This window comes from Esox lucius, chromosome 3 (assembly GCF_011004845.1).
Source record: "Esox lucius isolate fEsoLuc1 chromosome 3, fEsoLuc1.pri, whole genome shotgun sequence".
NCBI classification, from domain to species: Eukaryota; Metazoa; Chordata; class Actinopteri; order Esociformes; family Esocidae; genus Esox; species Esox lucius.
The window spans coordinates 23,625,212-23,652,132 of NC_047571.1; the positions used below are offsets into that span (position 1 = coordinate 23,625,212).

At 44.5% G+C, this 26,921-nt stretch overlaps 2 protein-coding genes across 2 annotated transcripts in view; one reads left to right on the forward strand and one right to left on the reverse strand.

The window, feature by feature from the left end:
* The first annotated feature begins 29 nt into the window (after nt 1-29).
* LOC105022629 lies at nt 30-1,817 on the forward strand. Its single transcript, XM_010891231.3, has 2 exons — nt 30-311; nt 536-1,817. Exon 2 carries the CDS (start codon nt 559-561, stop codon nt 1,504-1,506), a length of 948 nt encoding a protein of 315 aa, XP_010889533.1. The 5' UTR covers nt 30-311; nt 536-558; the 3' UTR covers nt 1,507-1,817.
* Nucleotides 1,818-2,464: 647 nt separating this feature from the next.
* LOC105022623 (insulin receptor) overlaps nt 2,465-26,921 on the reverse strand; it is a 74,777-nt gene continuing 50,320 nt past the window's right edge. Inside the window, exons 3-23 of the mRNA XM_010891217.5 lie at nt 25,193-25,323; nt 24,454-24,647; nt 21,231-21,370; nt 20,937-21,081; nt 20,390-20,604; nt 20,038-20,164; nt 19,842-19,957; nt 18,606-18,737; nt 14,767-14,934; nt 12,117-12,315; nt 9,547-9,839; nt 9,261-9,400; nt 8,062-8,221; nt 7,827-7,929; nt 7,568-7,635; nt 7,145-7,374; nt 5,740-5,850; nt 5,460-5,622; nt 5,149-5,278; nt 4,859-4,993; nt 2,465-4,269 (exon numbers count right to left, since the gene is read on the reverse strand). Of these exons, the coding sequence (XP_010889519.2) occupies nt 3,879-4,269; nt 4,859-4,993; nt 5,149-5,278; nt 5,460-5,622; nt 5,740-5,850; nt 7,145-7,374; nt 7,568-7,635; nt 7,827-7,929; nt 8,062-8,221; nt 9,261-9,400; nt 9,547-9,839; nt 12,117-12,315; nt 14,767-14,934; nt 18,606-18,737; nt 19,842-19,957; nt 20,038-20,164; nt 20,390-20,604; nt 20,937-21,081; nt 21,231-21,370; nt 24,454-24,647; nt 25,193-25,323 (3,491 nt within the window). The 3' untranslated portion in view covers nt 2,465-3,878. The remainder of the gene's footprint in view (nt 4,270-4,858; nt 4,994-5,148; nt 5,279-5,459; nt 5,623-5,739; nt 5,851-7,144; nt 7,375-7,567; nt 7,636-7,826; nt 7,930-8,061; nt 8,222-9,260; nt 9,401-9,546; nt 9,840-12,116; nt 12,316-14,766; nt 14,935-18,605; nt 18,738-19,841; nt 19,958-20,037; nt 20,165-20,389; nt 20,605-20,936; nt 21,082-21,230; nt 21,371-24,453; nt 24,648-25,192; nt 25,324-26,921) is intronic.

The window sequence follows — 26,921 nt, forward strand, 5'->3', positions numbered from 1 at the left end:
ATACATCACGTTCCAGATGTTAATTTCATTAGACCTGTTACAGAAGCACCTACTTTTAAAAAACAAATAATAACTTGCGGTCATTACCACGCGTTTATTTTTACAGCTAATGTATAGCTCAAGTAAATGAGACAACGCATATTATGTTCAACAACTGAGAGACAATTATTCTAGAACGATCCAAAGCCGCTCTGGAAAAATCATTGATATCGATTGTATCATCAGTGACCATAGAAACGAGACGATTGAGAAATGATGCAAATTTTACTTCAATCACAACAACCTCTCTTCAAATCAGCAAATATGCACAGGTAACAGACTAATAACTTTTTATGTTAAAGTAAAGGACATTGTTCCTTGGCTATCATGAATCATGAAAATACAAATATAGTTAAATCTGCGTGAAAAAAGTCCATTGGCCTGCATTACGTAGCTTGCTGAAGTTGACGCAAACTCATATTCAGGCCTAGCTTTCCAGATATCTTCAAATTACTATTGAAAATGTAATACAATGTATTCATTTGCTGTAATTCAGATAACTGGAGAGACTGGTAGAGAATGGAGTGCCATAGCACACCGCTAAAGCAGAATGAACCAGTGGCTAAGAAGGCTGGTGGACAACAGGGAGATAGATTCGTTAAGGACAAGAGGAGAGTACACACTGCCCAGGGGGATATGGCCAAAGCAAGGAGCAGGAGTTGCCCTGTGGCAGGCCTCAGTGTAGAGAATGGTTATGGGGACACCAGCAACCAGCCAATGTGTTTAAGGGGAAGAAGACCTGGAAGCCAAGGGGTCTGTTGGAGCCCTGACCGAGTCACCATCCTGACAGGGACTGTCAGTGAGCTGAGCGGCATGACGACACAGACCCCAGAGGAACAGGCCACTGTGGTGATCAAGCTGTCTGGTGGAGGGAGGACAGCGATACGGCCCAAGAGAGCTAACAACCTGGGCAACGGTGAAGGGGTATGTGGGGCTCCACTGAAGAGAGAGGAATGGAACCCCTACACCTCCAACCTCACCCTCCCCCAGGCCTGTGTTACTAGAGAGAACAACAAAGAGGATGCCCATCAGCCGAGCCCTGTAGCGGGGCTGGACAGGGCCATGGGTGGGCCCCCAGTCTCCAAGAGGGCCTTGGCTCCTCTGGGTCATGGTGGTATGAGAAAGAAGGGCAAATGGCGGCTCGACACATTGCGCTGGTACAGCGACCTGCCCGTGCATGCCGACAGAGGCCCCATGCCATTCCGCCGGAAGAAGAGTTTGAGCATCATGGGGAGCATATCATGGGCTGACGACCATTACTGGGCATCCTGGGACGGCTGGGACGAGGTCATCATCTGGGGCGACGAGGGGCGAAATGAGCAGAGGAAGAAGAGACAAATGGCTGAGGAGGAGAGGAGGAAGGAGGGGAGGCAGAAGAGTAAAGGAGGAAAGAAGGAGGGGACGGGAAGGGAGGGAGTTAAGAGTGGACAGAAGATGGGTGGAAAGAAGGTCCAGCAGAAAAGGTAGATTCAGAGACAAACAGGAAGTCTGGGACGTGGAGAAGCAGCGACAACACTGCATATACCATAGACTCAATTACCGCTCCCGTTACTGCCCATACGGAGAACAAATTGCCAAATAATTTTTAAAAAGTATGCATTTTGAAATGCATTTTAATAAGTGACATACATTCGTAAAATGTATTTGAAATACATACATTTCTACTATTTCACATGTACTTTAAATTCTTCACATTTCACAATATTTTTTCCATATGGGTGCACAGGTTTACCTGAAAAATATCACTTGTCATATCTGAGGATTTAAATAGTGAGGAAAGATTTGAAGTAATCATATATGTTGTGTAATCAGTGTCTCTGGGTTTAACTGATCAAATATAACCGGTACAAACCCATTCAGCAGTTTCTGTATACACACAGGTCAGCTGTGTTTGTGTTGCACTCACTTTCCTTATCTCTAGAAGACACACCAATGCAAAGACACCAAACCAAGTAGTGATCAAAGAAATACTCACTGGCATGTGGATGTGATCTGTGGGGCCTTGTTGGATATTAACCATTTTTCAGTAGAAACAAACTGAGTTTTGATTATCCTAAACTAATCTTAGGCTGCACTGCCAACATGTGGCAGAAACCAGACCCTGCATGTTGTGGCTTGGCTTGTTGGTAACTCCACTATCGAATGCATTTTCGCATCCTATTTATTTTCCCCTTCATCTGCAGAGCATCGCTTTTACAAAAGAAAAAACAGTGTATGACATACAAATGCATTCATGACTATCAGATTTTTGTGGATTGCACCTTTATAAGAAACATAAAATCTTTGAATGTACTGTATGTGAATATATAATATATAGGCAATGCGCAAATACCTGACTGTGAGATGAATTTAACATATGACATAGTAAACAACAACTGAAAAGTCAAATATAAAAGAAGCATGTGGAGAAATAGGAAAAAAAGAGTGTGGTCAAGTTGCACCATGCTGCTTTATTTATCTAGAGCAGACAGTTGGATTTGATCTGATATCAATGGGCAAAGCCAACATCCTACTCATACTGTGCATCTGATATGAAGAGAGAGAGTGAGAGAGAGAAAAGGCCAAGTGCTGCTGGTTGATCACAAGTCCAAATGAGTATTAGTACGATTTCTGGATTAGAAACAAGAAACATATAGGACAAACATTTAAAAAAATGTTTTTCTACACAGCGGAAATACCTCATGAAATACAATGAATGTCAACAACTATGTACAAAAAACCCATCAATAATAGATTCATATATATTTATATTTTTTATACCCACTAAAATACACCAAAAGAAGCAGCTATTTGTCATCTCAGGAGCTAGTTTTTTTGTCTATATGTTTTTCTGAAACCGTTTTCTTTTTAAATATCCTTCAGCTGTAAATGTGAAAACTCAGAGAAAATGAAACGTAAATAAATTAAAAAATATAACCACAAAATCTGTTCATTATTTTCTGTGATGCTGGAATACTGCAGAGTGTAGGGACAGAGATGACAAGAAGCTCTCTAGTGGATCCACAATGTTTGTTCAAAGATTCCAAGATGGATATGACACATTCATCTGTCAAGTCTAGAAAGTCTGTAGTTCATTGACGACTTGAGATTACAAATATACAGAGAAATAGCTTCATGATTTAAGATGCAGGCCACGGACAGAGATAGAAGACAAGGGCACTTTCACGTTGAGCGACCCAGGTGGACCTCCATGGCCCGGGGGGACCCAAAGACTCCATGAGGGCTGAGCTTCCCAGGAAATGTCTTGGCCTGGGCAGGGACAGCCCGGAGAGTCCTGGGGTTAGCAGCCTTCTGGTTGTCCCGAAGTTAGATTCACAGTTGACTCCTAATATTTGCCACCCATTTGTGGAAACTAGGCAATATTCTTTTAAAGGATAGAGGACAAGTAGCAAAAGGAGGGAGGTTCTTTCTCACGAGAAGGATACTGTGTCCTGTGTGGACATTAACATGCATTCATACATACTGTAGTGTAAGGATGTGGCATCTTGACAAGAAAGCAACAACGTCCTGAGATATGTACTGTACACTTTGATGAGGCCTCTGAAAGAGTGATAAAAGTGATCATCTGTAAAAAATAAAGAAAAAAAATATATTCATATATTTATATCTACATCTTGGGGCGGCAGGTAGCCTTAGCGGTTAGAGCATCCACCAGTTACTGAAAGGTTGCTAGGTCGAATCCCAGAGCCGGCAAAGTGAAAACATCTATAGTTCTGTCCTTGAGCAACCATAATTGCTCCTGTAAATAACTCCAGATTAGAGCATCTGCTGAATGACTAAAATGTATTAATGTATTCATCTGTGTGAGTACAGGGTCGGGGATGAAGGAAAATGTTCTGTTAGGATGGACTAGACCGAGGCAGGGCTAGTATTCGTCCGTTAGTCTTTGCCCCATTCATGTGTGTGTATGGGATGTGTTCCTCGTAGCTATTTTGCCTCAACCCTAGGGATGAACCCGCCTCGCCCCTCTCCGAGCTGTGGTCCCCTCTCTGTGAGTAAGAGGAGCTGTGGTCCCCTCTCTGTGAGTAGGAGGACGGGTCCAAGGGGATGCTCTCCATGTCCATGTCTAGGTCAAAGTCATCCTGTTCCGGAGGCTTGTTCTCCTGGCTGTAGTAGAAGGAGACCTCCTGGAAGGACGGGTGAAGGTCCTCGTGAAGCATCTCAATGATCTCCTGGAAGCTGGGACGCAGCTTGGGGTTGTACTGCCAGCACATTGACATCAGGTTGTGTCTGAGAGGGCAGAGCAAAGAGGGAGCTGCTGTTACAATACATATTTAAGAGCTGTGTGTTTGTTAGTGTTATAAATATGACGTGTTCCCTGCCGTGCCCTTTATTAATGAAACATTTGTTTTCCATTAAACTACAGATGTACAAAGACAGATTGTTTGTTTGCCATGAATCACCCAGCAGTCTGGAAAGGGGACACCTGACAATTTGTCTGGAGGAAATGACTTTTTGGGTGAAGCATTAAGGACAGTCATTGGGGACATTGATGGCCATACCACAGATGATGTGCCCTTCTTTGGCACCAAACTGCCGTTTGGGATTAAACAGGTGTGCGCCATGTAGAGAGAGCACCCTCTGTGCCCGCAGGTCCTGGAAGAGTCTTGGTGGTTCCAAATTTGTAACCCATTATAAATGTAACCCATTACAATTGTAACCCATTATAAATGTAACCCATTATAAATGTAATCCATTATAAATTCTGTCTATTGCCCAGAGCAACATGTGGAGAAATTGGAAGAGGTCTGACTACTTTCATGTACAGAACATATGTATATTAGAGTGAAGATATGTACATTACAGAGCTGAAACTTACAGCCGGTCAGCACAGTTGTCCGGTCGGTCAAGATATCCTCCGTCCATGACAAACTTAAGGACCTGCTCATTGGACAGGCCCTGGTAGGGCTGCTCCGCCAGTGTGCTGATTTCCCACAACACCACACCAAATGACCTGAATGCACCAAAGAACAGGACACACCTAGCATCAGTCACAAGGGATAAACTACACAGGCGGACAGGGTAGGGAGAAACCTTGAGAAGGACCAGAATGTCTCTCTCTGGACAGTTGGCCGTTATTTGCTGACAGATAGAACAAGGCGTCTTTACCAGCAGTCTGAGTGCGCGGTAAACACTCCGTCCTTTAAAGACTCAGGAGCCATCCAGCGGACAGGAAGCAGACCCTTCCCTCCCTTCCTGTAGTAATCAGTCTCATAGATGTCTCTGGTCATTCCAAAATCTAAGGATTAGGGACAAACAGAACAGAACCCACAGATCTGTTATTATCCCAGAAACATTCAGATAATTTTCTTTTGACACGCCTGTAACTCGATTCAGCTATGTGGGCGTGGTTAACATCTGATTAATGTACAGCCCATGGAAACATATGTGACTCATTTGGAAGTGTTCGATTGACACACCTCCTATCTTGACAGTGAAGTCCTGTCCCACCATGCAGTTTCTGGCAGCAAGGTCTCTGTGGACAAACTTCTTGGCATTCAGGTAGGCCATGCCGTCGGCAATCTCTGCCGCCATCTGGATCATCTCCCTCAGAGTGGGGGGCGGGCGCCCTGTAGGGTTATTCTGGCAAAAGACACATTACATGAACACCAAAGATATTTCAAGACACAGATGGTATGTCTTCAGACCTCAAGGATGCATCCCAAATAATGAGAAACCAGAAGGTAGTTGTGTGTGAACCTCAGAGTCAGGGCGGAGGCAGCGCAGGTAGCTCTTCAAGTCGCCGTGGGTCATCAGCTCCATGACGACAAGAGTTGGCTGGCCCTTTGAGACCACACCCATTAGACGCACCTGAGGGGGAGACATTTTGATTTGATTTCTTAAGCCCAATGCACACTGTCCGCTCGCTAGCGCTACAAAGGGGCACACCCCCATTTATTTATAATGAGAGCCAGCGAATCAAGGCGACAGTGGGTGGAGCTTCTCTCTGAGATAAAATCTCCCAGAAGCAGCGACAGTTGGGAAATGTTCAACTTTATACCCAGCGAGTGGGTATGGAGGACCAATACTGCCATAATTAGAAATAAATAAATGAATCAATAAAAATATTTATACATATAAATATTTTTTTAAATATAATTCTACATGAATAATCAATATAATTTCCCTATTTATTTACTGATCATTCATTTCTGTATTTATTCATTTTTATTTTAATTTATTTCCACAAAATTGATTATGTTCGCAAGAGCCAACAGATAGGTAGTTTAAAGTTATCACCCACTCGTTGCACTGAGATTTAGAACTAGATGTCTTATGTATAGAAAAAATTGAAGGCATTACTCTATGAACTGACACGGTTACATTTATGATAGTAACTGCGGAGACTGACAATTCCCCTATACTGGTTGACTGGTTGCCGCTGACATAAATTAGGAAGACACGCCCCACCCGAGTGGGCAGTCTGCGCGCAAGGGAGGGCTCAGCGACAGCTCGCCAGAGATTGAGTGATTTGCGAGCTGAGTGAGGGGGCCGTGTGCACGCAGCATTACACTTCAGCAGCTACCAACATCTACAGCCACAGTATCTGCCAATGTAATGGAAACACCAACATAGTGTCCTAATGGGGAGTTTGGCCTTCCACAAGTCAGAAAGATTTTATGTTCCTTGGTGTCGAGTCTAGGAGGGTCAGGAATTCTGCTGGGGGGAAATTAGTCATGCAGCAGTATTCTTTCTACAGACATTCAATCTTGTGGTGTTATGTTGATGGTGGTGGAAAACCTAGGAAATCCTCTAATAAGTGTAAGGTTTGGTTAAGGTTTGGTTTTCGAGCTTACACATTTATTCAGTGACCACTCAACCACAGTGGACAAGAGGCATCCCACTGGGGCACTGCCATCGCTGCCAAGCATTTTTAATACATGACGCTAAGCATGATGGTATGTTCTTTACCTTAGTGAGCACCCCTGTGTAAAACCCATGCTCTCAGAAGACTCCTCCCCCTCATTCACTACTTGTCTTCTTTATTCTGGCTGTGATCTGTTCTGTTTCTAGATGTGTTCACCAAGCTGTCCTAGCTTCCTAATAAACAACTGCAGTGAAGCTAAGCTGTCACGTCCTTCCATCAGCCCTGGGTGAGTCTTACCACGTGGTGACAGGTGAAGCCCTTCATGACGGAGGCCTCGTTCAGGAACTCTATCCTCTCCCTCAGGCTGGCCGACTCGTTCACGGTCTTCACCGCCACGCGGGTCTCCGGCTCACCCTTGACGATGTCTTTGGCGACGCCTTCGTAGACCATGCCGAATGAGCCCTGACCCAGCTCGCGCAGGATGTTGATCTTATCTCTGCCCACCTCCCAGTCGTCGGGCTCGTACACTGCAGAACACGCGCGCACAAAGGCGTGCACAGTCAATGGCTGGACACATGCAAACGTGGAAGTATTGGACATTCCACATCTCTGATTGGCAAAGACATCGAATTCAAATGCAAAGAAATGTTACAATAGTTTGAGCAACTACGTCTGGTCTGCCTGCCCAAAGTGACACGTATGATGATGAATTGTCCTTACTGTCGGCAGCACTGAGGTATTCTGGGTTGGAGGAGGTGTACAGGGGACCCGAGGGGCCCTGGGTTTGTCTTGAGGAAACAACGACAGAGAGATGGGTTAACAAGTATCAACGCAGAGAGAACAAATAACTACCATGGCCCAGGGGGGGGGGTTAAATATATAATTGGTATGAGGAGATTTATCAAATTGGAGAAAAACCTGCTGGTTTCTAATCAGTTCTGTTAACTGTGTTAAGATGTGTAGAAGCCATAAAACTTACTTCTTCTTGAGCACCACGAATACTCCCGATGCAACCACTATCAGCAGAACAATAAAGATGACCGGACCAATGATAATCTTAACCAAGTTGGATGGGTCCACCCCTAAAAAGGTCACCATGGAGACGAATCAATGATATTGTTAGCTTGATTATGCCCCTGCTTGGCATCCGGGAGATGCCGTCCAGGTTACTGATTACAGATACTAATTGTGCTCATGAGTGTTTCGTCACTTACGTAGGTCCTGAACATAGAAGTGCGTGGGCTCGGTCCATGAGCCGTTCCCTGCGAGTGAGGTGGCTCGGATCCTAACGGTGTAGTTCCCAGGATGCACCACTCTTAGCTTGCAACCTTTTGACTGCTGGTACATCTTCCTCGAGACACAATGATGCAGCTCCTACGAAACAATGAACCCAAAAGATATTTCATTTATTCTCCAATTGAGGGGGGGACTAGGGATCAGTCCTCTGTCCACTAGTTAACTTTACCTAAATAAATGGTGACAACTGGCATAAAAAAAAGGAAAATTACAATGAGTGAGGAGCTATAGTAATCAACTGAAATGCGCAATCTCAATTTGGGTACGCTGCATCAGATGTGGGGTGCAATATGTTTACAGTTTTTTTGTTATTCTAGTTTTAAGAGTTGGAGGGGACGGAAGAAAGGTTGAAGCCACTTATAATATATAAATAAATAAAAATAAAGCCACTTCGATATATAAATAAAATGTGACTGATTGAGAAGAGTGAATGATCAAGAAGACGAGCAATCAAATGCATTTATATTTTGGCCTGAAAACACACAGACTGAATAGAATGGCTATGCCAATCAGGTCTGTTTTAAATCATTGCATACGAGGCAAAAATAAAACAAATAACCTGATTTGAGAAAAACATGTTTGTGCAATCAGTATTCAACCATCATCTTAGTTGTTTTTCATCAGCCAGTATTGTGGTCTGTGCGGCGTTTCCATGGCAACTAAATCACAGCCCTGATGCAACTCCACGTTATTATTACTTTTCCATTACCAATCCTGTTCACTAATCAAGAGCACAGAGACTCTGTGGAACTGCATTATATTAAGTGAAAGTGTGGGGCATATCCAATGTTCAGTATTTAAAGATGCATCCCGAAATTCTGGGGTCCCGTCGAGCTAAAGAAACGTCCCCAAAATTTGCGCCACAAGACATCAAACCACCTCTATTGATCTTGGAACATGGAACTGAGGTATGATAGTAATTCTACTGCTTGATTATTCATTTCTAAAAATATATTTGTTTCTTTCCCCCCGCAAAAGTCCCAGACTGCATCTTTAAGTGTGTAGGAGAATATGTGCTTTCCTTAGTGTACTCATGTGTATGCTTGTGTGTATGTTAAGGCATTAGATAGCTGCGTGCGAGCCTGCGTGTTTTCACTAGTTGTCCGAGTGCTGTCACCTCTGTGTCTCCCAGTCTCTTGTAGTTGACTTCATACAGGATGATCATGCCATTAGGGGCTTTCGGCTCCAGCCACTTGATGTGGACAGTGTACTCAGACACATCGTAGGTGATGTGCCCCACAATGTCATCCGCTTTGTCTGCAGCCGGGATACACAAGGTGTTAAAATGGACTCGCTGACACCACTACTACAAAACGTTACATCTGAGGTCTGGAAACACGCAAATGTGGCCAAGCTGTCGTGTGCTTGTACACGGGTGTCTCGTGCGTGGCGGGCGGCCTCACCCTCCGGCATGGTGCGAGCCGAGACGAAGGCGGCCATGCTGCATCGGTTGGGATCCGTGGGGTCGTTGCAGGCCATCACGTCGATCTGGTACGAGGTGAAGTGTCGGAGGCCCGAGATGACCGTTGACTCTTTGGCGAACACCTTCAGTCGGATCTTCGCGCTCTCCACATTGTTACCGTCTTCGTCGCCGGGGCTGCGGGTGGCGAAGCCTTCCGGCAGGGTGGGGGGCGTGGTCAGGGACGACTGGTGAGTCTGATTGGCTACACCCATGGCGGACCGCCTTTGTCTTGGTCTGGAGGGAAAATAAATACATTAAAAATGCACTTTAAACAACCAGTAAATAAATATATCCCTCCCATTTTATTAAGATTACTGCTACTGGGTAGAGAGTTAAGTTAGGTATTTATTATTAAATGAATGAAAACTAACTATGAGGACAATCTGAACGGTTGTTTTCGTTTTTTTTTGGTAAAAAGTATGTTGCTACTAAAAAGCCCCGGTAAGGATGTGAGCGTGTTGGCCACCAGGGGGGGCACTCGAGTTTCAGAGAGCTTTGAAGGAAAATAACAGGGTTGTGTCTCAAGCCTTTCCTTCCTCCTGACTGCGCTCCTTTACGACACTAAACCCTTGTAAACATTGGGCTGGTGCAGTATGACATGGGGCTGAAGGAGTTTCCATATGTCTGTCACTTCCATGAAGTGGCGTGACAAGCTGGACATTTCAGGAGATCGAAGACATATTGAGAGTCAACCCAGTGAGGTCCGTTAGGGTGGCATCCGTATGCTGCTGGTGAAAAAGTTAGCAAAGTGTATTTGCTGTTATGTGAATGTGTGTCTATGCGGTCTGTGTGCTGTTATGTGAATGTGTGTCTATACGGTCTGTGTGCTGTTATGTGAATGTGTGTCTATGCGGTCTGTGTGCTGTTATGTGAATGTGTGTCTATGCGGTCTGTGTGCTGTTATGTGAATGTGTGTCTATGCGGTCTGTGTGCTGTTATGTGAATGTGTGTCTATGCGGTCTGTGTGCTGTTATGTGAATGTGTGTCTATGCGGTCTGTGTGCTGTTATGTGAATGTGTGTCTATGCGGTCTGTGTGCTGTTATGTGAATGTGTGTCTATGCGGTCTGTGTGCTGTTATGTGAATGTGTGTCTATGCGGTCTGTGTGCTGTTATGTGAATGTGTGTCTATACGGTCTGTGTGCTGTTATGTGAATGTGTGTCTATGCGGTCTGTGTGCTGTTATGTGAATGTGTGTCTATGCGGTCTGTGTGCTGTTATGTGAATGTGTGTCTATGCGGTCTGTGTGCTGTTATGTGAATGTGTGTCTATACGGTCTGTGTGCTGTTATGTGAATGTGTGTCTATACGGTCTGTGTGCTGTTATGTGAATGTGTGTCTATACGGTCTGTGTGCTGTTATGTGAATGTGTGTCTATATGGTCTGTGTGCTGTTATGTTAATGTGTGTCTATGCGGTCTGTGTGCTGTTATGTGAATGTGTGTCTATACGGTCTGTGTGCTGTTATGTGAATGTGTGTCTATGCGGTCTGTGTGCTGTTATGTGAATGTGTGTCTATACGGTCTGTGTGCTGTTATGTGAATGTGTGTCTATACGGTCTGTGTGCTGTTATGTGAATGTGTGTCTATACGGTATGTGTGCTGTTATGTGAATGTGTGTCTATGCGGTCTGTGTGCTGTTATGTGAATGTGTGTCTATGCGGTCTGTGTGCTGTTATGTGAATGTGTGTCTATGCGGTCTGTGTGCTGTTATGTGAATGTGTGTCTATGCGGTCTGTGTGCTGTTATGTGAATGTGTGTCTATGCGGTCTGTGTGCTGTTATGTGAATGTGTGTCTATGCGGTCTGTGTGCTGTTATGTGAATGTGTGTCTATGCGGTCTGTGTGCTGTTATGTGAATGTGTGTCTATACGGTCTGTGTGCTGTTATGTGAATGTGTGTCTATACGGTCTGTGTGCTGTTATGTGAATGTGTGTCTGTACGGTCTGTGTGCTGTTATGTGAATGTGTGTCTATACGGTCTGTGTGCTGTTATGTGAATGTGTGTCTATGCGGTCTGTGTGCTGTTATGTGAATGTGTGTCTATGCGGTCTGTGTGCTGTTATGTGAATGTGTGTCTATGCGGTCTGTGTGCTGTTATGTGAATGTGTGTCTATGCGGTCTGTGTGCTGTTATGTGAATGTGTGTCTATGCGGTCTGTGTGCTGTTATGTGAATGTGTGTCTATACGGTCTGTGTGCTGTTATGTGAATGTGTGTCTATACGGTCTGTGTGCTGTTATGTGAATGTGTGTCTGTACGGTCTGTGTGCTGTTATGTGAATGTGTGTCTATGCGGTCTGTGTGCTGTTATGTGAATGTGTGTCTATGCGGTCTGTGTGCTGTTATGTGAATGTGTGTCTATACGGTCTGTGTGCTGTTATGTGAATGTGTACCTGTTATGCATGTTGTCATTGTTGTTGTTGTTGAGTACCTTAATCACACAAACATCCCGACACAGATGACAAGGACACTCCTTTCCGTTAAGTGACTAGCTGGCTGAAGTGGCTGACAAACGTACTTGGGCTCGAAGACCTCGTTGTGGATGTAGTTCTCGAAGGTCTTGCGGTACTCTGAGTCCTCGGCTTCCTTCTTCAGCTGCTTCTCTGTTTTGGGACAGGCACAGCAGCGACCCCCCTGCCCCTCGTCCTCCGTCTGGTTCCATTTCGCCTCCCCATCACTGTCAACCTGGGTGGGCATCCGTGACGGCAGCTTCATACCTGGATGGAGGCAGTCGTGGAGGGGCCGGATCAGAGGTATGTACAGACAGGGATGGCGACAGAGTGTCTGAACAGCCATACCCATGTCTTACACTGTGGGACATTCGAGTATAGGACATTTTCAAAATAAAGTATGTATTTAAATGCAGGGATGAACTCATGTTGTTGGTTTTTCTGACACTGTGGATGATATGTGGTGGTGGTACTAAATGAATGGCCAACTGGATGAGAATAAATGTTCCCTAGTTAGCACTGTAACCTTTAAAAATAAATCAATTATGCTTCAAACCCCCAGATGTTATACTTGTTATTTTCATGTAGTAGAATTCAATGTGTACATACATAATTTCCAACTTGGCCTCACAGCAGTTAGTAACATAGAATTTCAGTGCGTTGGAAAAGTGGGGCCTTTTGTGTTTCATAACTAGATCTCTGTAAGTATGCAACTCGGACGATTGAGAATAGTTTCTGCAGTGGTGATTAAATGTTAGGAGAGCCTCAGAAGAGTGGCGCTGACTTGGTTTATAGTTAATCCATGAGGTACTCTTTTAATCATGGGAGGAATCATAGAATAACAAGAAACCAGGCAAGCCTAGTTCAGTCGGCCCACAATAGAAAGTATTGCCCTCTTGAGATTCGAACACGGTTGACCACATGAAAGGCTGGGTCGCTAACCACTATTTCACAGAGTTGACATTGATACAATAACTATCAATAAAGGCGACAATGTCGTTGTTCACAATAGATTCGAACTTGAGTCTTCAACCTGAGAGGCACTGTCTTTAAGCACAATCCCATGGAATTACGCATTTCATCGCTAAACACTACTGAGCATTGTGATTGTGAAAATGACAAACGTTTCTTATTAAGTTTACCTCCACTACAAATAGCATCTATGAACTGTTAGCTTTTCCCACTGGCCGTTTGAACAGCTTATTAGCCAGTAATAAGCTTACTAGTATCTACTAACTTCTTAGGAATAATCATAAGAATTGAGCAATTGCTAGTGAGACTGAAGATGAACTTTTCCGTGCCAGAAACAGTTGCAACATAACCGTAACCTGTTTTAGGCTCATTATAACATAATTACTGTCTATTGTAGCCAGCAAATGTGTTTGTCTATTATGACCCAAAACGCATGCACGGATGCGTACTTCGAAAATCCACCAGAACAAGTCGCAAAATAAACGTAAACTGTCTTGTTTCAGTTTTACTATAAGCACTATTAAGCATCAAAAACATCCTGAAATTAAATTTCCAAAATTGTTCAAGGCATTCGAATATGGTAATAAACACCTTAGTTGTTTATGAATAATATATCGCAAAAACAAAAAACTCACCAACTTATTGTGACTACAACCCCCTTCATGACAAACTAAAGAGACACCTAAGCACATCCCAAATTCGGAAGACAGGAATCACGGGGGAAAACTGAAACAATGTCATGGTGTTCCATATAATGTAGTAAAAATCTAAGGAAGGCAGAGTATTCAAACATAAGCTCATGTTTTCCATACATGTAATTGAAAGGATTTTATATTTTACATTCACCCAGTTAGCTAGCCAGTTAAAGTGTTGAGTTGATTTTAATATTCATCATGCTATTAGTTTCTACCTGATCCAATACTGCTTAAATGGGTCTAGCTTATTTGCACATTAAATGTGTTTAGGTGTTGGCAAACTGAACACAACTTTGCTCAAGTTTGGATGAATGTTAATCTTACCTTTCCAGGATGTGAGTGAGGGCTACTGTATTATCGGGTCATGTAAAGTTGTAGTACCATTTGCATAATACAGTTCCTAGTCACTTTCCCAGGGACTATCAGGTTTGTAATTAACATGCTTATTTGATACTGGTATGTCTACTGTTGGTGGATTTCACATTCAAAACTTCCAGCATTAAAATAATTCAATCGTACAACTGAGCTCTGCTAATACAATTACTGGAAAGAAACCTGTACGTTGACACTGTTATTGAAGCTAAGTGTCAGCCTCTTGGCCTTCGTCACACTGTTGTTAAACCATCTTCTGCATCGTCATGGATTACATTTCTATTACACTATTGTTCTGCTGGTTAATACTGAACTCCACTGACGTTCCACACAGACTAGGGTTGTCAGACTAAGTGACAGATTTCAAGTAAAGGAGTAGATTAGTCTTGTGAGTGTTAGCTTCATGTTAGGGGAAACCATATCAGTTAGCAAACAATTTAATCCATTTCTGAACCACAGAACCTTACGGCCTCTCACACACTGACTTTTCTGTCCTTAGTCCAATAGAACAGGATAGTCCATTTGGGAAGTACACTCTGACACTCATCTTTTTGCGGTTGTGTGTTTCTAATGACAGTCAAATAACTAAGTGATGCTTATGAACCAACTCTTACTTCAGATAAATGTGAAATTCATAGAATAGAATTGAGAGTAACTGTCCACCAAGAGGAAGACTCACCTTTCTGACAGTAGTCAAACTTGTAAAGCTCACTGGCCTCTGGCTGCTGCTGACAGTACACCAGGTAGTGAGTGATGTTGCCATTGGGGTCAGTGGGGGGTTTCCACTTCAGGATGATCTGAGAGGACGAGTTCGATGACGAGATGGGGTCCAAGGGCACAGAAGGTTCTGGGGAAGGACACAGATACATACCATTCATATTTAAGAAACTGTACAATTAAAAGCTCACCTTTATAATTCAATATCCAGTTAACCAACACTCATATCCTGTCAACCAACACTCATATCCTGTCAACCAACACTCATATCCTGTCAACCAACACTCATATCCTGTCAACCAACACTCATATCCTGTCAACCAACACTCATATCCTGTTAACAAACACTCATATCCTGTCAACCAACACTCATATCCTGTCAACCAACACTCATATCCTGTTAACAAACACTCATATCCTGTTAGCTAACAGTCACATCCTTTTCGGTAACAGTCATATCCTGTTAGCTAACAACTCCAAAAAAGAAAACTCATCAAAATTGTCTTTCAAACGGACAGTTTATTTTACTCATATAGGCTGATGTGATCCCCTTGTGTAGGGTGTGCAGGCCAATCAGCAGTCAGCTCGCACACGTGCATTTTTAATGAACGGTACCCACACCATTCCGTTGTTAGAGTACGCCCACACCATTCCAACACAGAGAATAAACTTTTAAACATTGCTAACCCTTGTGCCCTCCTCAAATTTACTACCCTCTGGACACCTTCATGGACAAAAATGTACACGTACAATAAACTGATATAAAATATTTATACATTAATATTTTTTTCCCATAAATCTCTTAAACAACTTGAAACCTGCTCAAAACAACCAAACCTTCAATCATTTTCTGGATTTTAACCCTTTAAATGCCAGTTTGAAGAGGGTGCAAAATTCAAACAGAGTATGAAAGACATGAGAGTTAAAGACATTGGATAAAAATGTTTTAACTAAAAATTAGAATTCTGCCCAAAAATTCCATAGAAATCTAAACACTGGAGAGTAATGTACATGTCTACGACAAAATAAGTAAAATCTGGACGTCAAGTCCAAGTTTCACTGCCCGTTTTAATACTTCTAGGTGAGTTCCGTTAAATACTGAAATAAAATAAAGTCAGGAATCAATGGTATATCCCTGGCCTATGATAAACATCATACTGTTGGAGCTGACACATCCTAATCTGGGCCATGACGTCTGATGCATAGCTGATATGCATTCTTTTCCCCTTGCTAAGCAGGAGATAATTTTGGACTGTGAGTGAACTTTGACCAGCCAGTGATATTAACCAATAAAGGAACTACGGAAGAGAAAAGACGAGCAGTGCTACGTACGTCCAGGCCTGAACATGAACACAACTACTGAGAAAGTGACAAAGCACACCAAGTTAACAGCACTGCATAGGCTCATGTCTCCGTAAATGCCGCAGTGGAAGGCAGACTGGTGAAAGGCTCCGGGGGGGTTACTGGCTGCCAGTCAGCACAGAGTTCCAGTCAGGTTGACATGATGGTGACTGACTGTCTGACGAGGTGACTGACAGCTACAGGGTACAGGTTGGACCACATTGTCACACTCTGCTAGAGTAAAATGTACATTAAGCCTAATAGCTTCTTGTCTTGAGGTGTGTGTGTGCACCTGCGCGTGCGTGGGGAGATGGAGTCGTGACAAAGGACAGGATGTATCAGTTGCCACACATTTAGGTAGGGTGAAACTAGAAAAACTAGAAAAGGCGCCTGATGCCATCATCCCTGCTGCTGACACTGCTGTGCCAGCCACTGTGACTCCACAAGCCCGAGGACAGCTTCTCTTCAAGTGGTGGTGAACCATGTGTGGGAGAGGAAGTCCTGACACAATACAGGAGGTGAACCAGACAAACCGACCGACACTTAATTGTCACATCTTCCCGTAAGCCCAGACAATGGTGTGCGCCCTTAAGGCCTGGTTGGGTTGAAAGGTAATTCCACTACCCAATCAGAGCCAAGCACTGTAGAATGGCTCAAACAACCGAACACTAAGCCTTTAACCCACCAGCGCTAAGCAAACGTTTGTAGTCTGTTAATGGTATTTTACAGAAAACAGTATATTACCAACAGACTTTCAGTATGTTTTTAGGGAAGGGCACTTTACAGACTTGGCACTGAAACAAATAAATGATGATTTCCTGAAAGGAATTCATAAGAAGATTGCGTGAGCTTTTTCATTCTCGTACTTCCATGCAGCTTTTGACATCACTGATCATAACATTTCGCAAAAAACAAACAAAAGTGTTATTAATTTAATGATTTATGTCCTCCGCCACATCAACAGTTGAGAGTTCCTACCTAATGAAAAACTTCCTGAATTCTGAGTACAACAGGGTGACAAACTTGGGCTTTTTTCATTTTATTATTTTCAACCAATGACCTTCCACCAACCCTGAATAAAGCCTGTGTGTCTATGCACGCTGAGGAACAAGCATTATACACATCAGCTACACCAATACAATAAACTCTTAACAAAAAACCCCAGGCAGAATAGGTAACGAACACTATGCCAGTCCGTAATTCTGTAAAAAAACTAAAGGCATCTAATTTGGGACAAATCACTGACTCAACCATAAGCGTCAACCAGACCTATTGTTGAAAAATGTGGTGAATGACGAGGTTGAGGAGAGTAAACTTCTGTGAATAACTCAAGATAGCAAACGATTATGTTCAAAACACACAGACTCAGTGGTTGCTAGATGGGAAGAGATCGTTGCTCTACTTCTTTGACCCCTTCAATCAACCAGACATCTCCGGGTCTACTGCCCAGCTATGCGGTCATGTGCGGTACGGAAGGACAGGGAAAAAATAGACCAACTCTATCACTACTGGCCTTTGTAGGCGGTCTTCATGGTACCAAGCTCTCAGTTCAGTCAGTTAACACACAGCTTCGACACCCACCAGAGGTCCCCTGACAGTCCTCAAGTCCAAGAGAGAGACAAACTATCCTAAACAGTTCTATATAGAGCCTTGAATATATGGAACCCAAGCTGGCAAAAAAAACAAACAACAACTGACAAACCAACACCCTACGTGGCGTAACACATAGACACACGACAAGGACCTGGGAGAAACAACCAGGTGAAACTGAAACAATGAGTGCCAGGCGCCGTCTCACGTCACGCCGACAGGAGTAGCAGGCCGGCCGCGTTCAGACACTTATGTGGTTTATCAGGAATGAAAGCGATGACAACACACAACTACACAGGAAGCCAGTCAGACTTCAGTTATTACACCTGTCTGTGTTCAACCCCAAACCGCAGCAAGTCATCGGGAGAGGCAGACACACATGACTGGTGCCTAGAGACGAGAGTCTGACACTGGAGGTACGGGTGGCATTTCTGGCTGTCACCTACTTCCTCTTCCTGCTTCTCATGCCAACATCTGGGACACACCTCAGCCAGCTAACAGACAAACTGTGAGGCAGAGGACAACAGCCAATCTACTAACTGCTGGAGCTCTTGAACCACTCATCCTAACCAGGGGGAGTAAAATCACAACCCTCCACAGAGGAACCTGAGTGGGGCGGTTAAGGAAGTTGGGACTGACCACTCACACCAATGAATAGCCACAGCCCAGTGGCATTTCCCGTTTCTGCCTGGAAATTAAAAGTGAATCGGTTCAAAACCCATGCCCCTACGCTTTGCCCTCAGCATCAAGAACATGGACCGGGGTGAAGTCCAGGCATCTGGTCCATGGGCTACTGAATCAGGACCTGCCCTCTGGGCCAGCTTTGCTGAGACAAGGCTTAAGGGGTTACATGTCAACCAGAGCTCTTACTCGTGGCCTCTGTCCTATGGTAGATGATCTTGCTCTTGGCCCCAAGGACCTGGTGTTCATCAGAGGCAGAGAGCTGGGTCTTGACCATGATAGCGTACTGCGTCCAGGGCTTCAGGGACAAGATCAGGGTACCTGCAACCAACAACAATATGAATGTGTGTTTTCATGCACAGAGCCGTAAGCAACCCTTCCGGAGATAATACATTAGTTATTAGCATTGTTATGTGTTGCAACATGGAAACAGATGAGTGTTAATGGTTAACAATGGGTGTCTACTCGTGGCTACTACAGTGGCCTGCACATGTAATCAATATAGAGTGAATGCTCAGTCACAGGGCTTTTTTCGGACAAACACTTTATGCTAAATAGCAACGACATAACAACTGTATACAAAATCTATATATTATGCCTCAAATAAGCACTCAATTTAAATGTATATCATCATAATTTAACATAAATAATTTTGTAAGTAAGAAAGTGTGTAAATCACAAATGGGAAAAGCTGTGTTTTTATCCCATGTTATCCCATTTTAAAATGCTGTTACCTACTAGGGTACATAAGAATTGTCAACTCTGATCTTTTCAGGAGCTTCCCTGCACCAGCAGAGCTGCTGTTGCTGTCACATCAAAAGTTAGTCAAGAGAAAACCCTTTTCCACTCTGCATTATATCTGTAAATTCTTAATTTAATTTGGCATTGGTTCTTCTTTAGTTTCTTCCTCGCGGGGCCGTTTGGGGTTTTGGTTTAGCACTTGAAAATACCGCTTCTAGCTAGCTAGCTAGCTAGCTAGCTCAACATGCTGAGGAAACAGGGATTGTTCGCTAGGAATTGTGGGATTTGGTGTTGGATGTATGTACTCTATGCAGAAAATGATATTTAAATGCACGATAGACTACAACCACTAAGTAGAATAGCGATGGGCCATCGATTCACCTCACACACAAACAAGCAGATGTCGCACTGTACAGTCCTGAGTTATGTTAAATAAGTTGTAATGGCTAAGAAGAAATTATTCTACCGGTCATTCATTCAGTAAAGCTGCTGGAAGACAAACTCACGACGGTTAAATCAACTCAATGATTTTTCATTAGTTCAATCTATTCACATTTCGGAGAATCGTGTACTATTAAAAACCTCCTATTCATGCATTCCCCTCCATTATATATTTGAGTCCATACCAAGTCACTGTCTATCTCCAATACAGCTGTAAGACGGGAGAAAGTGAAGCATTGTTACCTGGCTCCACTTGGGGCTTCCCTTCTGTGGCCCGGGCTGGGGGATCCAGGTCAACTATCACCCAGTTAGAGCCACACGCATCCTGTCCGTCAAACTCTGTCACGTTGGCGTAGGGCCTTGGGAGAGGAGAAGGATGTCAGATATCACAGAGGACCAGTGAGGGGACGCTCACACACGGGCGTACACGTGCACTTACGCTTCCTTGTAGAAGACCATGAAGCCCAGCAGGTCTCTGAAATCAGGCGGCCAGAAGGGTTCCCAACGGATCAGGATCTTGTCATGCGTGGCACGCACCAGGGTGAACTTTAACTCCTGGTTCTCACCTGAGAAACACGCACCCAATGCACACACACGCACGCACGCACGCACACGCACACGCGCACACACACACACACACACACACACACACACACACACACACGTGGGTACAATAATAGGATATGGTCAGTATTACATGGTCCTAGGTCTGTAACATACCACCCATATTTGCGTGTGTGTTTTCATTAGTGTGTGTGCGCGTGTGTGTTCTTAGACTGCATTTTCCTTACAGGAGGCCTGATCCCCATTGGTCTTGGACACAATGTCGTTCTTAGGGTGTCTGTCTTTGGTGCCCGTCACCTCCTCCATCCTGCGGATCTCCGACATGCACAGTTTTATGTTCAGCTGGAAGAACATGCGGCCCTGGAGGATGGTCAGGTTGTGTTTGTTCCAGTCCCACAGCTGTCGCAGGTTCTGGTTGTCCAGCGCGTAGAACGAGTACCCCCTGGGCAACAAAGACACAACCAGTTTGGTGTAATTCCATTTAAATGATGGTACATTCAGAAAGTAGGCCTAATTTTAAAGGACTGAACGGTAATTGATGTACTTCCTGAATCGAGCCCAAGCATGACATGCATACACGCACACACACACACACACACACACGTATATTTAAAAGCAGAGCTCTCCAAACCTGTTCCTGAAGAACTACCCTCCTGTAGAACTGGGATCCATAACTAATGTATAACCAGCGAACTGTTAGGAACATGTGCTCTACATCAGGGCTGGAGTTCAAACCAACAGGAGGGTAGAAGACAAGGAGGAGAATCAACATACCCATCAATCAGTGTGGCCCCTCTGATGACCCGTAGCTTGCGGAGGAAGGAGAGAGAGACGAGGGCATAGGAGCGCCGGACAGTTAGATAGCCGGTTATCTCCTCCAGTTGACCAAGGTTAGCCTCCAGCTCTGCTGCTATGTTGTCTACACACCAACAAAAACAACCAATCAATCAAACAAACAACCAGAGTAACATTGGTTACAATCACCAAGCACGCACGCACACGCACACAGACACACACACACGCGCGCAGCCCCCCGACACACACTAAAGAAGGGCTGGATATACTGACTTCCTCCTCTGAGGTTGATTTCCATGCTGCCGTTCAGTACGGTGCATCCTCTCAGAGCCTGGGCTGCAGTCACAGAGTCCACCATCTTCTGGCCCATACACACCTTAGGACACAGCCCAGCACACGGAGTACAAACCAGCCTGCAGGAGCACACACACACACAATAATAAACATACACACGTTAGGTAACACACACACGTCAGTATACCTCCTGGGAGCAAGACGGAGAGAGACCAACGCACACAAACACACCTCACAATGGGGTGAAGGAAGAAGCCTATTGGAAGATCCATGATGACCTCATCTACCCACCACCTTCAGAAAGAGGGCAAGCTACTACATAAACTCACATGGGGGTTAGGTTAACTCTTTCAGAGGTATGAGTGTCTGACACCCTGATCTAGACGTTTCCACACAGAGCCAAACCAACCATCTCAGTCCTCGCTGAGACAAAGCGTTGTAATTTGACAGGATTACAGCCGTGTAGACAATGATTAGATGGTTTTGTGGACTCGGTCAGCTCTGGGCCTTTGTCCTCACTTCACGATTTGTCAAAGTTATTTTCACACTGACTAGCTAGTGAGGTGTGAAGATGAGATAGCTAGTGAGGTGTGTGTAAACATTTCTCTCAAGAGAGGCCAGGAATGCACTAAGATTTCATAAGAACCAAATTAAGCACCTGAGCCATGAATTGTTTGATTCTTTCCTCTAATATGAATGTCAGCATTGTCAAGGCAACCGTTGACCTATCATCCAACCTTCCATCTTGAGTTCAGAGTGTTTCTCCTTGGAGCTCAGATGAGCATACTGTGACCCCCTACAGGCCCAACGTCCACCCCCCACTGGCCCAACGTCCACCCCCCACTGGGCCAACGTCCACCCCCCACTGGGCCAACGTCCACCCCCCACTGGCCCAACGTCCACCCCCCACTGGCCCAACGTCCACCCCCCACTGGGCCAACGTCCACCCCCCACTGGGCCAACGTCCACCCCCCACTGGGCCAACGTCCACCCTCCACTGGGCCAACGTCCACCCCCCACTGGCCCAACGTCCACCCCCCACTGGGCCAACGTCCACCCTCCACTGGGCCAACGTCCACCCCCCACTGGGCCAACGTCCACCCCCCACTGGGCCAACGTCCACCCCCCACTGGCCCAACGTCCACCCTCCACTGGGCCAACGTCCACCCCCCACTGGCCCAACGTCCACCCTCCACTGGGCCAACGTCCACCCCCCACTGGGCCAACGCCCACCCCCCACTGGGCCAACGTCCACCCCCCACTGGGCCAACGCCCACCCCCCACTGGGCCAACGCCCACCCCCCACTGGGCCAACGTCCACCCCCCACTGGGCCAACGTCCACCCCCCACTGGGCCATTCTAATCCAGCCAATGTGATCCACCCTCAAAACTAGTCTATATAGGCACTTTTCACCATGTTTCATGTAATGTCAGGACATTTTGGTGAAAGCCATTTCTGAAATGGTAGGGAAACACACACACACACACAAATGAAAATCATGCACACAACACGGCCGGGGAAACAGGCAGCAAGAGTGGATGAAGGTCAGGCACAGGGACAGACAGGCAGGCACAAGGACAGACACAGTTATTTGTAAACCATTGAGTACTGTAGCCCAGCTCTGTTCGCCAGACAGGCTCAGCTAAAATAGCAAATAGAAATGAAACGCTAACAGGAATGCAGTCTGTAGCCCAATGCCCTGATTCCCCTGCCTGCTGCACTGGCCGCTTTGACCCGGCCTAACCGAGATGTCTGCTTACAGCACACATTGTGCCAACCAACGCCTCCACACACAGAGCGGCAGAGCCAAGCACACACACACACACACCCCACATCTGGGCTCAACAGGGAGCCATGTGGTACTGCAGTGTCATGTTGTCGTGTACACCAGACAGTGGCGCAGCAGAAGATGCCCAGGGCCGTTAGCATCTTATCCAACACGCCCTCTGAAACCACACGGGCAGATCACATGGCTGAACCCACATGGTTCAGGGCAGACACGACTACAATTTCCTCTGACCTCCCGTGCAAACGCGAAACGATCAATTTTATGGTGACAACTTATTAAACACAGTAATGAGATCTAAAGAGTGGAGCTTTAAGTGGTGTGTAGATTACAGTTAATAGAGTCTTAGCAGAAATAGTCCAGGAGGTGTGTTTACTGGGCCATCTGACAGGGGTGTAGATGAGACAGACCTTCCACAGCTCCAGAATAACACGGCCCACAGGGGACATAGGCTTTCAGTTTGGTGGCACCAGCACACGATTTGGTCATAGCCCAGAAACATTTGTATAAATTAAATAAAACATATTTGGCATATTGGTTTATCTGTAAATGAAGATTCATTATTTTGTCTTTTTATTAATGTATAGACTGCAGTCCTTTGTATTTACACTGCCAGTTACTGATAAACTGAAAACTCACAGACATGATTCTACATGCAAGCCTCTCGGTCAGAATAGGAGTTTGTTGCAGACGTGTTTCAGACTTCTAAACGTCTTGGTTAATAAAAGGTACATTTAAAACTTCAAGGCATAGATCATTTTTTGTAACAGAATGTTCAGCTGCAGTTTGAACACTAGTGGAGTTCATATGAGTTTATAGTACTGTATACTAAACTACTGGAATTGACTGGAGTTTATAGTACTGTATTCTAAACCCCTGGTTTTGACTTGAATCAATAGTACTGTATTCTAAACCCCTTGTTTTGTCTTGAATCAATAGTACTGTATTCTAAACCCCTTGATTTGACTTGAATTTATAGTACTGTATACTAAACTACAAAAGTTGATTGGAGTTTATGGTACTGTATTCTAAACCCCTGGTTTTGACTTGAATCAATAGTACTGTATTCTAAACCCCTGGATTTGACTTGAATTTATAGTACTGTATACTAAACTACAAAAGTTGATTGGAGTTTACAGTACTATATCCTACACTACTGGAGATGACTGGAATTTATAGTACTGTATACTAAACTACTGGAGTTGACTGGAGTTTATAGTACTGTATTCTAAACTACTGGAGTTGATTGGGGTTTATAGTACTGTATTCTAAACCCATGGTTTTGACTTGAATCTATAGTACTGTATTCTAAACCCCTGGATTTGACTTGAATTTATAGTACTGTATACTAAACTACTGGAGTTGACTGGAGTTTAAAGTACTGTATTCTAAACTAAAACCGTTAGTAGACTTACGTAGTAGAGTTAACTGTAGTGTATCCGGAGGGACACTCAGGTATACAAGCTCCGTTGTGGATGACATACTCCGGGCAGTCGCTGCTCTTGCTCTGCATACATTTGTTGTGGAGGTGCTGGCAGAAGGAGAAGGGGATGCAGCGCCAGCCCCGGTAGGTGTAGTATCCCGGGGGACAGCGGTCCACGCAGGCACCCTGGTACAGGGAAGTGTCAGTTAATCCATAAATTGGGGCATCTGGATGACTTCAAACATTTGGCAGAATCAAGAGATTCTGGCCATCGGTGGACAGGCGAGAGTTGAACAGCTTCACCACTGTACAGATCAGCACTAAATAAGGAAACTTGTGTGTAGTGTTGCACACACACTGCCTCAATGACTGTACAGTTATCTAAAAACGGCTTCTCCCATTGAAATCCCTGACCTTGCCTATAGACCATCAAACCAACAGCAAACTTTCAAAATGCGTTGTCCTCGTTGCAGTTTCTCAAAAAAATGTTTTAAATAAAAACGACTAATAATGAGGAATATTTATTTTGACTTTCCAATCACCTGTCATCCGTCGTTTAAGAGATACCATATTTTACCTGGAATATGTATTGTGTATCACCCCGTTTATGTTTTCAACTCGAAGTAAACCAATTTTTTCTACCCATGTCATCCAATAAACAGTTGACTCATTCCAAATGTCCTCCCATACTAGCGCCTTGCTTTGGGTTGGAGGTGCTGGGTATTTCTTACCTGATGCTGGAGGTTCTTGCATGCCACGCAACTGCTGCTGTTCTGGGGCTCAGAGCAGCCTCCCAGACATGACTCATGGCAACACTGGTTGTCCTTGGTACAGGCCCGATGCTTACAACTGGGTGGGCACACTGGGGGGAAGGGGAGACAGAGACGGGTTAACACAGAGACAAAGAGTTCACATCTGCATTGCATTCAGTTCCACAACATTTTCACCAACTGAACACTACCCCGGACAACAACAGTCCTGGGTCAAAAATCCCCAAATAGGCAAAGCCTGCTGCTAACCGAACAAGCCTAATGCCTGGGCGGGCCGTAGCACTGTTGGGACAACTGTCATTTTCATTGTCTGCACTCAACCCAGTTTGCTTGGAACAGTCTGACTTGTGCTACACAAACACACATTTAAAATATCTTCAGTTGAACACATACAGTGGATATAAAAAGTCTACACACCCCGTTAAAATGCCAGGTTTTTGTGATGTAAAAGAATGAGACAAAGATAAATCATGTCAGAACTTTTTCCACTTTTAATGTGACCTATAATGTGAATAATTCAATTGGAAAACAAACTGAAATATGAAAAATAAAAACCTTACAATAACCTGGTTGCAGAAGTGTGCACGCCCTTTTATAACTGGGGATGTGGATGTGTTCAGAATTAACCAATCACATTCAAACTCATGTTAAATAGATGTCATTACACACCTGCCATCATTTAAAGTGACTCTGATTAATCACAAATAAAGTTCAGCTGTTCTAGTAGGATTTTCCTGACATTTTCTTAGTTGCATCTCAGAGCAAAAGCCATGGCCCACAGAGAGCTTCCAAAGCATCAAAGGATCTCACCCTTCTCAGTCAGGAGAAGGGTACAAAATAATTTCCAAAACATTAGATATACCATGGAAAACAGTGAAGACAGTCATCATCAAGTGGAGAAAAGATGGCACAACAGAGAGATTAGCAAGAATTGGACGTCCCTCCAAAATGTATGAAAAGAAGAGAAGAAAACTGGTCAGGGAGGCTTCCAAAAGGCCTACAGCAACATTAAAGGAACTGCAGGAATTTCTGGCAAGTACTGGCAGTGTGCTACATGTGACCACAATCTCCCGTATTCTTCATATGAATGGGCGATGGGGTAGGGTGGCAAAAATTTGCAAAAACAAACATCAAGTCCCCCAAAAGCTTGTGGGAAAATGTGTCACAGTCTGATGAAACCAAGGTGGAAATTTTTGGCCATAATTCCAAAAGGTATTTTTGGCACAACAACAACACTGCACATCACCCAAAGACCACCATACACACAGTGAAGCATGGTGGTGGCAGCATCATGCTTTGGGGCTGTTTTTCTTCAGCTGGAACCGAGGCCTTAGTCAGGGTGGAGGGAATTATAAACAGTTCCACATACCAGGCAATTTCGGTACAGAACCTTCAGGCGTCCGTTAGAAAGCTGTAGATGAAGAGGAAGTTCACCTTTCAGCACGACAACGACCCAAACCACACATCCAAATCCACAAAAGCATATTAACAGGGGTGTGTAGACTTTTTATATCCACTGTAAATTCCATTAGAAATGTTATCATGACAGATGTGACTCGCACACCGTGCTTCATCTAGTGCCAAGCTGGCCAGAACACACAGTGACAGGGCAATCACACGTACACACAGTTCAGTTCGGTGACACTGCGGAGGTAAAGAGCCAGTTGGCACTGGTTGTGTGTTTGTTTCT

Bases quoted from the DNA above. Each gene is read 5' to 3' on its own strand.
- LOC105022629 (XM_010891231.3), top strand. From the start codon at position 559: ATGGAGTGCCATAGCACACCGCTAAAGCAGAATGAACCAGTGGCTAAG.